General features: G+C 38.2%; 1 protein-coding gene across 1 annotated transcript in view; it reads left to right on the top strand.

Moving 5' to 3' along the window:
* The window catches only part of LOC122795737 (dedicator of cytokinesis protein 1-like), a 2,411,902-nt gene extending 2,401,762 nt beyond the window's left edge, over positions 1-10,140 (top strand). Inside the window, exon 23 of the mRNA XM_044064047.1 lies at positions 9,544-10,140. Coding sequence (XP_043919982.1) covers positions 9,544-9,645 — 102 coding nt within the window. The 3' untranslated portion in view covers positions 9,646-10,140. The remainder of the gene's footprint in view (positions 1-9,543) is intronic.
* Positions 10,141-18,346: the final 8,206 nt, after the last annotated feature.

The following is an 18,346-nucleotide window of genomic DNA, read 5'->3' as shown; positions in this document are numbered from 1 at the left end:
TGACACATTTTGTATTTATAAGTAGACCATGCGGCTTTTGCATCAGTCATTTGCGTGTGTTAGCCCCCCATGTACTATAGTCACATCATTGGTGGACCCAATGATTGCAATCAATATGCATGAATCAGCAAACCTGGTAAGCTACAGCTCATATTTTGTAGCCTGGACTGTTGAGAAATAGATTCCAAACAGTATAGAGCCCAGCACAGATCCTTGGGGTACATCAGTGGTGACAGCTACAATGGTGGTTGATTCACCAACTTTCACATTATGTGGTCTGTCATTGAGGACATTGGTTAACCATCTAGTGACGTAAGTGTTAATCCCCAGCTGGTAGAGTTTGTCAATGATACCTGAATAGGGGGATTGTGTCCACACCCTAGGGAAGATCAAGATAGGCAGAATGCACTGTGTTACCTTCATGCAGGCCTATCACACAGAAACAGTGAGCTGTAACAACATCACAGATCACCTATAGTGTAACTCTGAATATATGCCTACTGACACAGTGTGATACACACTTCAACACACCCTCCAGATTAACTGTGTTTCTGTAGAAGGGTGCCCATTGACATGCATCCATCTGAGTGGGCTGGGCACAACACCTGATGCATGCATGTATAGACACATCTTAACCCTCCTCATCTGTGAGGTAGACCAACATGTCATCATGGACCTTCTCTAAATGAACACTAGTAATATCCCAGCTGTGTGCTACAAACATGTGTGAGTTTTTGATGCTACTCCTATGTCTGTTACATCTGTCAGATGTCCTCAAAGAGCATCATTCTGTGGAACTTGAAAAGGCCAAGGCAGTTGATAGGAGTCCACACTGAGGTATTCACTCCACAATGAGTAATGTGGCCATCAACACATATATCACAAAATGGATAGAACAGTGGATCACATATATGGCATTTAAATATGTAGAAATGTGTGAAATAACCCATATTTTGTGTCCAGTGATTAAGTGTGTACACCAGGGCTGTCTGCTAGACCCTTTCATGTCCATGATTGAAATCACAGACATCAAGAATGCAGTACAAATCCTGAGTCTCAACAGCTGTCTGGAGGACTATAGATTGTGGACAATCATTGACTCCAACTATGATATTGTTATAATACAGACAGTATCAATATACATCAAAGATTGCTGCCACAGCCATGACAACACATGAGATGAAAAAACAAACATATGGGCATTTGTTTCATTATGCAAACAAATGTACAAACCAAGGATCATGTAGATGTCATATCCTATCAGCAGACCAGTTGTTATGTAGCCTGTGTCCTGGGATAAATGGAATGTGGAATGTCCACCAGCATGTGTCCATAGTGGTGAGTATCCCTTGTATGTAAAACAACTACTGAGTATGTGCAGAACATCCACATGACAGGCCATAATATCTTCATACCTAAGTACAATGCACCCTTCCTAATGTCCCTCCATACACATCTTCCGATGATGTGTAACTAAAGTTTACAACCTTTGTCACTGCAAGCTGTCACACATCTATTTGTGCATACCTAGGTATTAGTTTTGTTGCATAAACATTTTGTCTGATGGCACGAAACCCCCATAAAGGTGCAATACCCCATACATGTGTGCTAGCTGTTTCAGTTATGCACTCATGACATACATAGCTGTTTAGCAATATTGATGGCATGGTTTACATTCATGACAGTACAGATTGCGCCATATATATATCTCTGCCATGCTGTACTGCAGCCTGTAGTGAGTGATCATAATGTCAAGTGTGTCTCCTCACACCTCCTGCATATGTTAGTGTCAGCAGAGTGTGCTTGATTACACTCATAGAGTGCTGATGTGTCCCAATAGTTGTACAAGTGTGTTGGTGCTGAACCATCTATGCTCACTCAGAAACACATATGTTGTGTCAGAGACATGGGTATTTTTCTGATATTTTCCATGACTGTGCATGATGGTTTCACTGCTGGCTATGAGACTGTACCTGTGTCCTACTTGTTGCAAGCCTCTGCTGACAATAGAGGCACACTCAGACAACTCAGTTTGCACAGCTTCATAATATGCACCCAACCCCAATTGTATTTAACATCCATGATATATATATATCCTCTCCATTGTTCATGTCTGGATGCTTATATCATGCAGAATCCACCACTGTTACATCACCTTGTGTAACAGTCACATCATATACATTTGTCACTGTGCAGTCCATACTGTGCCATGTGGATATGTGATTAGTTTCCCTGCTGCAACTGTCTTCCTTTTACATTTCCTTATGTGTGGTACATTACAATGTTTCACCTCTGCTCCTTCCCGGTGTTCATCCCTAAACCTCATCTGTGTATCCCTATTCAATAAACCCACTTCCCATAACTGTTTCTTATAAATGGCAGTCCATGTTAACCTTATAGATCATTGACACAACTTGCACAGACTGCCTAGAATGAAATTCCACAGTACTCAGCACTATATACAATGTCCTGTGCCAGCAACATATACATTAATATATGAAAAACCCTGGTGGTTCATGTGGTATTCCATGCAGAACTGCTAGCCCAGTATGCTGGAGTGTACACATAAACTGTCCTGTCCTGTGCCTGCAACATAATACATTAATATATGAAAATCCCTGGTGGTCTGTGTGGCATTTCGCACAATCCTGCTAACCGAGTTTGCTGTGCTGTACCTAAATTCGCTATCTGTGTTGCTTTACATGGTTTTCTGGCCACCATGAAACCCTGCTTGCTTATGTTTGAAGGCAAGCCGCCACATGAATATTCATTAATCACTGCTACTCACCATGCAAGCATGTAAACTCCAGGTTCTGGAACCCCTACTGTTCGGCATATATTTCTCAGACGTACAGGCAAACACAGGAGGACTATGGCTAACCAAGTCCGCCGATGACTGCAAATGGGGAGCCATAACTGACTTTCCGGCTGACATGGACATCCTTCAAAAAGGCCTTACTGAAACAGACACCTGGTGTCAAAGTCATGGCCTCAAGCTAAATGCCAAAGAATGCATAGTCATCCCGTTTGGGAAAAACAAAACACCCACGACTTACCACATAGGTGGCAGCCCCTTTAATACAGAAGAGGTAATAAGAGATCTGGGGACCCAGATAGATTGTAATCTCTCCTTTGACAATCATATTGCCAAAGTAGTTAGGAAATCCTTCTATGTGGCCCATCTAATTATTAAGGGGTTTGCATCTAGAAATAAAGAGGTTATAGTGCCCCTCTACTCATCACTCATCAGACCCATCATAGAGTGCAATGCCCCATTTGGGATGTACCTCACAAGACACTTCCAACAGCTGGAAAGACCACAAAAGCACCTCGCCAAGAGGATTACTGACCTCAAACATATGTCCTATGCAGCCCAACTGAAAAAACTCCGGCTGTACTCAGTGGCATATCGCTTACTCAGAGGTGATCTCTGCCTGACTTATAAAACCATGTCCAACTCAGAATTGATGGACATACTCCACCTAAAGAAATCCAAGTCACTGCAATCCACGTGCTCTAGTGAGTTAAACCTCACCACAACAATAAATAGAACATGCTGGAGGGATAGATTCCTGTCACAAAGACTCCCCATGCTTTGGAACAAAACTTCTAACTACATTAGGCAGAGCCCCTCACTAACACTCTTCAAGAGAAACCTTGACGAGTGGATGGGTAACAGAAAATACACCCCTGGGATCACTTCATTGGCTCTGCTTGACAGAGGCTCAGTTAGTTAATCAATGAGGCGGTGAAAGCCGACACACTCTGGCTAGGCTTATAAATGCCCTCGGGCAGATAGCCTAGTACCTACCTATGAACCTATGAACCTATGTAGTCTACACAGAGTTTATTGAATCCCCAAGGCAAATTTATGTCCTTATCAATTTCTTTCATTTTAATGATTTTTGTTTAGGCCTGTCCCTCATTTGTTTCAACTTTTTAAATACTATATTTTTGTCAGTGGTGGTATATTTTTGGAATTATTTTCCCTTTTCTTTGCTCTTCTATTGTTAACTTTATTTTCCCTTTTCTTTGCTCTAGTATTGTTAACTTTAGTATTAGCCAAAATATTTTATTCTTCTGACATGTGTTCAAGTTTACTCAACATAGCTTTTATCTGTAGGCCCTTGCCTGGTATTATTTCACTTTCAAATGATACCTGTCTAAATTGAGTAGTAGCCTTTGCAATTAATTTCTACAATGTCTTTTTGAATATGCTTTGCTAGTTTTTATAGCCTGTTTCCATGTGAGTTTCTTTACCATAGATATATTTGTGGAATTTCACATACTTGTGTACTATTGCTGACAGTCCTTTTCTATCTGAAGGCATCTCTTCTGTGCATCTATAATTGTTCTTGACCCAGAAACAATTGATCATTTGTATTGCAGGATCACAGCTCTTATACAATTTTGGTGGGGTGTCTACTTACAGTACAACTGACATGTTCACATTACAGCATTTAAATGTTAGCGTATTTTCAACTAGTTCCTTGATCATTCCAGAGTTCTTACTCATAACTTCATTTCCAGGCTGCAGTTTCTTCCAAAGGCTTTCTTAGATAATAATTATGCCAGGCATATATGAAAGCTAAACTATTCCTACACAGCATTGTAATACTGTTTCTCTTTGGACTTTGTCATTTGCACAATTGCATTTACTATTTTTGTACTCAGGATTCACTTCCTCTTATATTAGATTTTGACACGTGTATTTCAGAATTATCACTCTTACTTTACATAGGTTCATAGGTTCATAGGTTCATACTAGGTTATCTGCCCTGGGGCAATTATAAGCCTAGCCCGATTCTGTATGGCTTACGCCACCCCTTGATTTGAGTATACTGTGCCCTTTTTAAGGTTTAGTTTACTGTGCCTCTGTCTAATAGTGACATGGGAGTAATCCCTGGGACAAACCTACGATCCCCCATCCACTTATCGAGATTCTTCTTGAAGGGATTCAGTGAGGTGCTCTGTCTCACATGAACTGGAATTCTATTCCAGAGCGAAGGGAGCCTCTGGGTTATGAACCTGTCCCTCCAGCAAGTTCTATTTATTTCTGTGCTGAGGTTCAAGTCCCTCGAGCGTGTGGCTCTAAGGGATTTAGATTTACTGAGGTGGAGCATGTCCATTAATTCTGGATTTGACATAGCTTTGTATGTCAGGCATAGATCGCCTCGAAGTAGGCGGTATGCAACTGAGTAGAGCTGGAGTTTTTTTGACCGAGCAGCATATAGCATCTGTTTGAGACCCTTGATCCTCTTGGTGAGATACTTTTGGGGTCTTTCTAATTGCTGCAGGTGTTGGGTAAGGTACATCCCAAAAGGGGCATTGTATTCTATGATGGGCCTGATGAGGGATGAATAAAGGGGCACGATTACCTCTCTTGATCTAGATGTGAAACCCTTCGTGATGAGGTGGGCTATGTAGAAGGTCTTTCTAACCACTTTGGCAATGTGGTTTTCAAAAGAGAGATTGCTATCAACTTGGGTCCCCAGGTCCCTAATAACTTTCTCTGTACTTAATGGGTTTCTGCCTATGTGGTAATATGTGGGCACATTGTTTTTGCCAAAGGGTATGACTATACATTTTTTGGCATTTAGCTTTAAACCATGGCGCTGGCACCAGTTATCTGTCTCTGTGAGACCTTTTTGAAGGATGTTTGTATCAGCTGGAGAGTTGATTATGGCACCCAGTTTGCAGTCGTCTGCGAACTTGGTGAGCCATAGTCCTCCCATGTTTGCCTGTACCTCAGAAAAGTATATACCAAACAAGAGTGGTCCCAGGACAGAACCCTGTGGGATGCCACTTGTGACCGGTTTCGAGTCTGACATGGCTCCAGCAACTCTCACTCTGTGGGTTCTGTCTTATTATTTATTATTATTTAACTTAAAATTATGCCGCCTTCATTTATTCAGTAACTGCATATATCTCCCAAATTACATTTCTTGTGCCTGACCCTGCAGTAATAAAACAACAATAATATTTACAATACCGTCTGAACCTTCAGCAACTTGTCTATCAGCTCTTTGGAAAACATCTAGCACTGAAATAGCATATGAATGTCTAAGACATTTGTGCCTTCATAATGGCATATTAAATACACACAGTTTGGCACTTTCTTTATCTAAATTTATCTGCAAGACACCCTGGATTGAAAAGGACTTAGGATATGGCTCTGATTAGCTCAAGTCCTCAGATGTAAGTAATGTGACAAACTGAGGCCATAGCTCAGTAAAATACTCAGGAGCATGATGATATAGTGGAAAAATAGAATAACTGCATCAAAACAACCATTCGAAGAAAGAAGCTTAGGTGAAACACTCATTTTGCAAATGTTGAATAACAAAGATAAAAAATGATTGCCGGTTAACAAAAAACAATATAAAAGACAAACTACTAAAGTAATAGTTTACTCTGTATTTTTAAAAGGCAATAAGGACCTTAGCCATTCCACCAACCTGTTGGCTAGGGGATGTTATAATGATTAAGGTGTTTACCTTACCAGACACAAGGTACGGGGTTTAATTCTCGCCGCTGAAAAGGAAATTGTCTATGCTTAAAATGGTCCACAAGGACAGCTAGCCTAATACTTATCTATAATATTTTTTTTTTCCCAAAACAATCATCAGAAGTTTCCAGGATGCGTTGCACATGAATGTACACTGCAATGTGTATTTCTTTGGGGAGGGTGGGGCAATCCCAGTCCTGTTACAAGTAAGAATCCTGAAAAATATGAAAACTAGAGGGATGCACTGTAATGGGACATGATAGAATGTACACTAGAATTCTTACAGAACTAAGAAGAAAACTGGTAATATCTATAATCATGCTCTTAAAGAATAACAGGAGCAATGTAAAGCTACTCATGTCTAGAGGAAGGCAGATATGACTCTCTTTCACAAATTTAGCAACAGATTGTGCTATCAACTACAAACTGACTAAGCAATCTCAACTACAGGGAAATTATGGGCTAATTACCGAAGGAAGGAATTTTGCTACATATGGAGGACTGTGTAAGACAGGGCCCCAAACAGCATGCACTTACAACAGGAAGGTCATGCCAATAAAATTTAATATAATTATTTCATTCAGTATCTGGTTTATTAGATTAGAAGGGGATGCTGGAGTTATCCTATTTATAGGTGAAAGAGGCATTTGACATCGAGACTGGTTAGCGAATTAGATTTTGTGATTAGGTTTATGATTAGGCTTACAGAATAGTCTAAAGTAGTAGTGTAAAATTGTCATAAGTGAAATCCATTCATCTGAGAGGATGACTACCACAAGGGCATTGCAAGAATGAGTGCTTGGGCCACTCTTGTCCAAGAGGTTTATACACAAACTTGAGGAAGACCTTTAAGGGACTGCAAATAAATCTTTTTATTGTTGACTCAAAGTTAAATAATAAGGGTAAAGCAAAGGAAGGCAAATAATGAATCTAAATTGACTTTGCAAGATGTGTAAAATGTTCAAGGATGTCAGAGATTTCTTTACTGTATATCATTGTATTTTAGTCATCTCTCTCTGTCCCTCTTCATCTGCAGAGTAACTCCAAATGAAGCTTTTCCTGTGTTGCTGTATGTTTGATAAATAACTTTAATAAAAATAATGTAAGCAGGAAATGTTACTCAGATTTTTACAGTTAGTTTGTTATCATGTACCAAAATTAGAAATGTTATTGACTTAACTATGTAATAGGCTTGGAGGTAGCGAGTGCAGTATAATCCACAAAAAGAGTGAACTAGACATGAAGGTTTATTCTCCAATTTTTTTTCATAATTTAAAAATGTAGCCATATAGTGCTTTCATTCTTCATTTTAAAGGTAAATTTGATATTTAATGCATGCTCGATGCATTTGGAAAGACTGTTCTAAAATGCATTATCACTTTTAAAACATGATTACCTTTTCATTTTAACTCATTAGACTTTGTTCAATAGCAGGAAATACAAATCATCTAGTCTTATTGATGTAATTCAAGTTCTACTGCTATATTATTATTTTATCATAATTATATTGACAAGTAAATACTGCTTTCTTTGCAATCTGAGAGAAATTGGTCAGTATAATATTTAGATTAGCACATTTTTAAGATACACAATAACTTATTTGTGCTGTTAGTATGGTGGCTAATGAGGTGTGAAATACTTCAGTTCTGGTAGATGAGTCACTAGTAATGAGAACTGGTTTGGAAAGCAGCTTAAATATATTGAAAATGTATGTAATTGGACAACTACAATGCTGATTTTCTTTAATTGCTCATTTCATTTACGTTCACTTATTTAAGTTCCTTAATCTTGTAGCATATTCAGTAACTTGATTGACTTTAATGAACTGATTGTAAACCATCAGTTAAGTGTACCTCAGTGCCTGAATTGTGATAGAAGCTGCCTGCATGGATAGCAATTGAGAGCAGTGCAGGCAGTGTACCTATTTGTACTGAGAGGATAAATGCATTAAATCAGATTATCACACATTAATGGGTGCAGAGAAGCATTGATGTGCCCCATGCTTGAGGTATATGAAAGAGCACACCTTAAATTTTCAAAATGTTTACACCTTCTCTGAGGCAGAGGATCACAGCCATGCCTGAAGCCTCAGAGACCATCACTGAGCTAGTAGCCTGAAAGGCTGATCAGGAAGGGATGGGATTAAGAGGCCAAGGCCATTTTACCTCTGCAGTGTTAGTGAGACAATAGATAGCACACTCGTCTTTGGTGCAGAAGGCGGCAGGTTCCATTCCCGCACCAGGGAGTTGGCTTGCTGATACTGCACTGCAGCATAAGGTGGGGTACTGAACTCCTGGATGTATCATCCTTCAGCTGAGACAAAAACCTGAGGCCTCATCTGCCTGAATTGGTTGTAGCTCAGGTGAATGTAAAAGATCCCACAGCACCTATCAAAAAGTATAGAGGAAGTTCCCCTGGCCAAATTTCCCTAGTAGTATAAATACCACCACAGTCTTCCCTGAAAAAGAGGCTACTTACCTACTAGAATGAGCCTGTTCAAAACTGATAAATATCCATACTAAGTACCTTAGCAGAGTCTTGATCCAGGAACTCCTTCTGAGGGAAGGTTTGTGCATAAAAAGAAGATGTAATGTGATCCTGCAATACACTATAGCTGATCATCACAAGTTTGCAGAGGCATGTGCCTTCTCTTTGCACTCTATAGTTGATAACTGCAATGTACTTTTCAGAAAATGGGGGTAGGAGTTAGGAGCAAATAAACAAATTCTAACCTTTTCTGAATGGCAGCTACAGTCCCCAGTTCTCCCCTATTCCTCCCATTGTTTCCAGAGTCTATGAGCTGGGATGATTCAAAGGGTCAGTCAGAGATAGGGGCTTGATGGTTGTGGGGTCGGGAGAATGCGGGACAAAACAAATTAAAAAAGTTTCAGAATGTTTATTCCATTATCTAAGTTCTAAAAAAAAAGTTTCAGAATGTTTACTCCATTATCTAACTTTTTAGTTCAGGGTTGAGGAGTGTAATATTAACATATATATATATATATAAATATATATGTTTTTTTTTTTATTTCTAGCAATCAGCAGGACCACTGTCACCAGAAAACAGCAAGCCTGTGAAGCCAGCAACACCACCTCCACCACCACCAAAAAGCAAGAGTCCCAAACCTGCAGTTTAAAAAATAATATGGTTACAGAATAATTGTTAAATGTTTTTTAACTGTTTCCATTCCATTGTCAAATAGTTAAGAAAAAGAAGTGTTGCTCCAGGGTATGTTTATGGCACTTTTACCAGGGCTAGAATGCATTTGAAGTTAGGATTAAGTGCTGTTGAAATAAGCAACAACATAACTCTGTGAAAGTCATAACAGATTTATTTTAAGAACTGTCGAGATCTGCTGTATAGCTGGAGCATCTAACAATTAAACTCAGCTTCTTTCTCTGTTTAGCCATGTATTGTATCAATTCATAACTTAAAATGTGTCTGTTTTTTGATAGTAGCTTCATACTGTCTCACTGCCTAATTTAAATGCATTGTATCAAAAGTGTCATTTGTCTCTCAATCATAATTTGTGACTGCATACACTGTTTTGTTTGATAATTTTACACGAGCATTTCTGTTTTCATGCAGTTTAAATTTTAAAATAAAGATAAAAAGCACAGTAACAAGGAAACTGATGTCTTTCTATATGTGTGTATATACATATGTACCAGTGTATTTGTTTGATTGACCCTATGGAAATTAACATATCACTAAAGAATTCATAATAAAAAAAACTGCAAGGAGAACTATAGAAGGAAAGTGTTTACTTCAGCATGTCAAAAGTTACAGAATAGCAAGAGATGTGTGAAAAAAGAAAATTACAACATAAATATACCAACAGTGCGGTGAAAAAGCTAAATGTTTTAATACCTCAATACCTCCCAAACAGCTTTAAAAGCACTGGCCAGGACTTATTGACGTACAGTGATGTGTACACCTCCATGTACAAGTCATGGTACCTTTGCTCAGTTCAGCAATTGCTCTAGCATGATGCTGCGTGGTCCTCTACCACAAAGACTTGAGGCACCATGTAGGGCCAGCCCCACAGCTGTGCTGAAAAATAATGACGCATTCCAGGGGAGAGACTTATGATAATTATATATGCTCTGTCTCTCTCTGTCTCCTGCCCAAAAAAAAATTCTCCAGAAAGGCACCTATACACTGAGCAAGTCAAGATATCAGTCATCCATGTACATCAGCATGACCACCCCCACCACGTCATTGTACTGAACTTCATGACTGTGTACTGGGATGGGAAGAGATGAACTAGACCACTAGGATTACCCTTAAAGTGCCATAACAGCAGCAACAAAAGTATGAGGATCATACTTCTCAACCTGTTAGTACAAAAAATCTGGATTAAGCCTGACAAAATGGAGGGACAAAGGCCCAAAAATAGGGACAGATTTTAAGTATTGCTCTTATAAACTTAGAAAGTTGCTAGAGTGACAGCGTTTGTGGTAACATAATTTTCTGAAGGATTTGAAGTCTGAAACTCAAGTGTCTGTCATTATTTAGTGACTTCATTACACAGATTATTCCAGTGATTTACCAGAAAACCACAAATTTTATGAGGAATAGATCAAACATTTGACGTGTAAATCTAGACATTCTGTAAAAATCTGGACAATTGAGAGGTATGGTATGGATCAGAGGTGGGGGGATACACCAGACCACTAGAGATTACATTTACATGGAAGTGCTGCAGCAACACCAATAGCAGTATGGTGATCAAGAGTGGGGGGATACGGTATACATGGAAGTGCTGTAATGGCACAAATGGCAGTACAGGGATTGGGAAATGGAGGTGGGAAACCATTAAACTACTGGGATACTATATAATGAAGTGGTGTAATAACATCAACATATCAAATGGGATCAAGTGGTGGGGGAGCCACTGGACCACCAGGGATATCATATATTGAAGTGCCATAACAATACTGACATTACAGCAGGGATTTAGTGGGGGGGCACTAGAGAGCAGGGATAAATCAAAGATTAACTTGTCATAATGGCATCAGCAGCAATGAGGGGTTCGGGGATCAGAGGGTGAGAAGGTGAGGGGATATAGTAGACCACCAAGGCATAATAGATATTTGCCATAACAGCACTTCAACTATTACAGGGAGTGGATGAACCATGAGACAGCAGATAGGTTGGGGCATTTAATGGGACTTTGGTGTGTGTGCTCTTGTTATTTGTACATGTGTGCGGGAGAGTGACTTGGAGGGGGCATTGGCACTACCTACATGAGCAACAGTTCACCACCATGATGTGCAGATCTGCAATGATCTATATGTCATGGTAATAAATGTGATTCAGGGACTAATAATTTAGCCACTAGTGAAGTCTTTCCTTGTCATGGCTAACGTGTCTCTGAATCCCAAATTGGACCATCATCAGAGCAGTCCCTTTTTAATATAAACCATATGGCTCATGCTAGACCCTTTAGTGACCAGGACAAAGAGCAAATGTTGTGACACCAAAATTATCTTAGGTCTCAGTATCCTTAGCTAAACTGATAGTCTAAAAGCTCTGTCCCTCTACTCAGACACACAGATGGGTGATGTTTGCTTAGCTGTGCATGCTATAAATAACCTAGCACTCCTTAAACTCCTTTACCTAAATATAACAAGTGGTAAATCAGACTAGAAAGTCTGCATACCTAAACCTATACTACTCCATCCATCCAATCATAAAAATCAAACATTTTCTGATCATACTGTGGCATCATCCTTGAGGAAGATAGAATGCTGCTCAATGTAAGGCAATACTTGTCTGTGACATACATTCTGAGAGATCCATAATGTCTCTTTTCATGTAGTCCATTGAGGTACTCCTCAAGTCATTTATAACCACCTGTGCTACAGAAACTTGAGTGACTGAGTGATATTGTGAACCCTAGCCCCAGACAGGCAGCTGTCAGCCTCTGTTTGTAAAGCTTGGTGAGAGGGGTATCTGTATGTTGAACACTAAAATCCCCTGTGACAAGAGTATTAGATAATGTGTTTGATTGCCTTATATGCTTTGTTTTAGGGACCACTGGGTGTAGGCTTATGTGTGGTGTTTGGTGTTGCTTTGGCATGTGCTTTAGTGATTGATAGGTGTTGCCATTTAATGGCTTGGGAGGTCTTTGAGGTTTGGGAAGGTTTCCTTTAAATGCTTCAGCATTAGAAGGTCTATATGTATGGTGAGTGGTGTGTGTGTTCTTGACAGTCTTGTCCATAAGCGAGATTTTTGCCTTCAAGGAAGTTATGTATGTACATCTCTCCTATGTTGTGTTAGTTTCTTTAAGGATTAAAGCATTGTCAGAGTACATTAAACAATTGCTACATTGTCTCAGGATGCCCATATATACAAAGCTGGCCACAGAGACAGTAGGAAATTTCATACTCATGTTGTCAGGAACTGTAATAGGGTTGGGCTATTATAGTTTTGGGACCCGATTTTACAGAGGTCACATGAGTGTGTCTAGGGTTAAGGCTAGATATTAGAAAGTGTTATGATCTGATATTAGTGCTGTTCAATGTGCTAACTAGCTGCCCTAAGCTTAGCTCCATGTAAATCCTTTATGTGTTGCAGGTTAGAAGCCTAAGTACTAGTTTGCTGGTAAATTTAACAATCTGAACAATTGCTACTATACAGGGCACTGCTAACTGCCAGTGCATGGTGAACAGCTCAGCACAAACTTGCCTAATTTATAGTAGACAGAAAAAGATCTGAAAACTAACTACTGTGCCCTATGACCAATAAACAACATGTTGAGATTTCTAGAGTACTTCCCAACTCAGAGAGACCAGGCAAACACCCTCTGTCACTAGATGGATGACTCTGGAATTTCTTAATGTAAAAGCACAGCAAAGTAGTTCTCAAATGCAGGTTAACCACAAACAATTACCAAGAAACTAAGTCCCTGGCTAATATACTTTTATGCAAGGTAATTCAGAAGCAAGCAGAATTAGAAAAAACAAACAGTCAGAGTCAGAGAAAATTACTATTTTGCCATAAACTTAAATCAATGCTTTCAAAAATGCACACAGAGATCTGTGAATAAAGCAAAGTTTGCAGTGGTCATCATTTAAATTTGGTACTATATTCAAACCCCCAATGCTCACAAAAATATTTTTTTGCACTCAAGTTGTTGATCTATTATACTGTGTGGAAATCTGAGACTCTTATGAGTTTCAAGTAATCATTTTAACTTTAAACTCAGCTAATATGTTTGTGTTTATGTTATTCCCCAAACTATTATTAATTCCCACAATCTCATGGTATAGAACAGCAGATGATTTAGCAGGTCTTACTGGAACATTACGTCCACTTAATTTATATGTGTGGACCTCAAGCCAGGATTGTGCAGTGCTTACAGTGAACTTAATTTATTTCAGAGATACTGTATAAAATCACTTTTTCAGTATTACCAACAAACTTCCTTCTGTAGTGACATCCCACAAATATTGTGCAGTGCAGACACTATCAGAATAATTTAGTTCAGAAATAATATTTCTATTCACTTTACAGATGTGGACCTCAGAGGAATTATGTCCATTTGCATAATTTTCATTATGTTCTACTTCACAAATCCTTCCCTTTTAATCACATCTTTTATTTTTACTTAGACTTTTAGATGCCATTTTCCTTTTTTCTTCTAATAGTTATAGTGCTCAGAAGAGCATTAATCCTTCCTTTACTTTTATTTGTTTTATAATACTTATTTTGGGTCGTGACAATATTTGTAATAACTGATTGTGAAACAATATCTGCGTTAACCGACAAAAATAACAGTATGGAGCATTTAACAGAGGAAACCCTTTATATTACCATCCTCAGATGTGATGTGGTACAGAAATGAATTCAAAGTATAAATGGCTGCTCTTATAATAAAACAACATTTTTGATTACCCATAATCCATCGACATTTAGGTAAATAATTGCCTGTAGCTTTGTAAGGCATGATTTTTAAGAAATACAAGCATACGTGTGAACTTAAAACATTAAAACCACACACACACACACACACACACACACACACACACACACACACACACACACACACACATACTCACACTCTCTCTCTGCCTATAAATATATATGCATATATATTTATATATATAGAGAGAGAGCATTTCTATTTAGGTTTACTTGTGTGATCAGGTTTTGCATAATGTTATACATTGAAAATGTCTTTGAACTGTTAAAGGGTCTAAGTACTGTGAAGTAATAGCTTTTCATCAAAAAAAAAAGCTCTTTCTTTAAACTCTGCTTAAATATTTTAGTTACACTTATACTGACCCGGTGATACTATTTTGTACCTCTCTGCTTTTTATCCATTTATCTATTTCCATTTCTTTGTTTGTTCTGGAACCTTAGCCTTGTAGCTTCATTTTTAGTTGTGTGAAGATTGTGTATTCCTGCAAGACTTTACCACTGCTTATACATTCTACTGGAATTCACTTTCTGTAAGTATAACTACATGTAAAAGGTATTTTTGTATTTTGAACCCAGTCTGGACAATCTTGTAGCAGCTATCACAGTTGTGACAGAACTGTGATCTGCTGCCAGATTTAAATATAATTTAGTCACTTATTATAGCATTACTGGCACATTTCTGCATGGCCTGGTGGTCTGTGGTATGTTTGTAGTAGTAGCAGAATTGTGAATTCTGTCCCACTGATTGTGCACTTTTTTAAAGTATATATACCTGCTTAAACTTGCATTACAGTGCCTTTCTGTGTAACTTGCTACTGGTATTCCCCATATTCTTTGAGTCTGTCCAACCCCCCCCCCCCCACTAAGGCATTAACCTAAAGGTTTGAGACTGGAACTCCAGTATTGGCTTTAATTGATTGGATCCCTCTCTAGTAAGTCTGGTATATTTATCACAGAACTACAACCGCCCAGGGTCTTTTGTTCAAGACACTGATGATTGTAAAATACAAGCTTTTTATCAAAAGGAAAGAAAAAAACTCTATTTAAATTCTGCTTAAATACTTTTAGTTGCACAAATAGTGACCTGTGTAATGACTCTTTTCTGCACTTCTCTGTTTTTGTCCATTTATCTGTTTCCTTTTTTAGTTTGTTCTGGGACATTATTCTTACAGCTTCATTTCTACTTGGTTGAAGATTGTGTATTACTACATAATTTTTGCATTGTTTACATGCTATATTGCACTTCTATGTCTGTAAGTAGAATTACATGTAAATGTAGCTTTTTTATATTCTGAACCCAGTCTGGACAATCTTCTAGCTTATTTCTTAGATGTGGTAGGACTGTGATCTGCTGCAGGATTTGAGCCTCATTTAGTCATTTATTATAGTGATATTGATACATTTCTGCGTGGTCTGGTGTCTTAGTATGTGGTAGGTTTACCGTAGTGGGAGTACTGTGAATTCTGCTCCAGGGTTTGTGCTTCATTGCTTTTTATAGCTGTATATACCTGCCTAAATTTGTAGTCCAGTGCCTTTCTATTTACCATGCTAGTGTTTTCCCATGTTCTTTGAGTCTGCCCCACCCCCCATTAAGGCATTAAGCTAAAATTTTCTGAACCTCTAACCACAGAATTACAGCTCCAGTATTCACATTAATTGGATCCCTGTAAAGGAAGTCTGTTATATTTAGCAGAAAGCTGCATCTACCCAGGGTCTTTTGTTCAAGAATCAGAGAGGTGTGAAATGCAAGCTTTTTTTTATCAAAAATCTCTTTATTTAACTTCTGCTTAAATACTTTAAGTTGCTCTTATAGTGACCTGTGTGAGGATATTGTTTGCACTTCTCTTCTTCTGTCCATGTATCTGTTTCCATATTTTAGTTTATTCTGATCCCTTAGTCTTTGTAGCTTCATTTGTACTTTGGTGATGATTGTGTATGTGTAAAATGTTTTTTTTTTTTTTTTTGTATTTTGAACCTAGTCTGGACAATCTTGCAACGTCTTTCACAGCTATGGCAGGACTGTGATCTGCTACAGGATTTGAGCCTCATTTAGTCATTTATTACATACTTACTGGTCAATTTCTGTGTGCTCTGATACCTTAATGTGTGATAGGTTTGAAGTAGAGACAGTATTGTGAACTCTGTTCTAGGGTTTTTGCTTCAGTACTTTTTATAGCTGTATATACATACTTAAAGTTGTATTTCAGTGTCTTTCTGTTTACTTTGCTACTGTTTTTCTCCTGTTGTTTAAGTCTGCCCCACCCCACACCCCCAAGAGGCATTAAACTAAATGTTTTGAAATCTAACCAGAGGGCTTTAGCTCCAATATTGGCTTTAGTTGATTGGATCCCTCTGTAGCAAGTTTTCTATATTTACCACAGAGCTACATGCACCCAGGATCTTTTGTTCAAGACTCTGAGTGGTGTGAGATACAAGTTTTTCATCAAAAGGAAATAAAAACAACTTTTTATTTAAAGTCTGCTTAAATATTTTAAGTTACACTTGTGTGGTGATACTTTTTTGTACTTCCATGCTTTTTGTCCATTCAGCTGTTTGCATTTTTTAGTTTATTCTGGGACTTTAATCTTATACCTTCATTTTAGTTGTGTGAAGATTGTCCACCCAAGGCCTTTTGTTCAAATTTTTATGTGAAATACAAGTTTTTCATTAAAATGGAAGGGAAAAAGCTTTTTTTATTTAAATTCTGCACACGTTTTAAGTTGCACTTGTAGTGACCTGTGTGGTGATACTTTTTGTACTTCCCTACTTTTTGTCCATTTATCTGTTTCCTTTTTTAGTTTATTATGGGATCTTCATCTTGTAGCTTCATTTGTAGTTGGGTGAAGATTTACTATTACTGCAAGTTATTAGCATCGTTTGTACATTATACTTTACTTCTATTTCCATAAGTACAATTACATGTGTAAGGTAGCTTTTTGTATTTTGAACCATGTCTGGACATTCTTGTAGGTTCTTTTACAGTTGTGGTAGTATTGTGCTCTGCTGCTGGATTTGAGTCTCATTCCATTATTTATTACAGTGTTACTGGTAAAATTCTGCACAGTTTGATTCCTTTGTCTGTTGTATGTTTGCAGTGGAGGCAGTATTGTGAATTCTGCTTCAGGGATTGTGCTTCAGTACTTTTAATAGCTGTATACACCTGCTTTAAGTTGTATTCCAGTGCCTATTTGTTTACCTTGTTACTGTCATTTGTCTTGTTCTTTGAGTCTGCCCCACCTCACTGAAACATTAACTAAAACGTTTTGAAATTCTACCTTTGGGACTAGAGCTCCAGTTTGATTTTTTTCCCAAACACTCCTACCCATGTCTTGTGGTTTTAAAAGGCCATGTCTCTGGCTTCTGCCCCTTATAATAAACTGTCTTTCAAAGCCCCCCCCCCTTCATTGCTATTGTCTGTTGTGTAACCTTCTTGTGTACTTTCCAACCCATTGTTTTCCATATATCCATAATACTAAATGCCCACCTAACAAACCAGTATTGCACTTAAGTAAAATTCCCTTACTACAAATTGACTCTTGATCATTTTTACAGTGCTCCCATCTGCTTTGCACCCCAAGCACACACTGAGGGGGTCTTGAGTTAATGTTGCTCATCCATGCCAGATAAGAGATTTATTTGTTTTGCGCATCAGGTAATTGTTCAGAGTGCTACTGCTTTATTTTTGCTTTATTTGTTGATTTTGCCTTTAAATCATTGTAAAGGTCCCTAATAGTTGAAATTATCTTTTCAATCTAGTTTAAGTTTTATTGTAGCATTACCTTCACAAGCAATCTTTCTTGGTGTTATTATAACAAGAGAATAGGAGTGCCCTGTACAGACACAAATGCTCAGAAATTAAATTTTATCTTTAAAAATTCCTTTAGAACTGAAATCTGTAACTTAGTGTG

Source organism: Protopterus annectens, chromosome 2.part2, assembly GCF_019279795.1.
Source record: "Protopterus annectens isolate FY-2018-M chromosome 2.part2, PAN1.0, whole genome shotgun sequence".
Taxonomy (NCBI): domain Eukaryota; kingdom Metazoa; phylum Chordata; order Ceratodontiformes; family Protopteridae; genus Protopterus; species Protopterus annectens.
The sequence above is the reverse complement of the archived record's forward strand: the minus strand, read 5'-3'. Positions and strand labels throughout refer to the sequence as shown.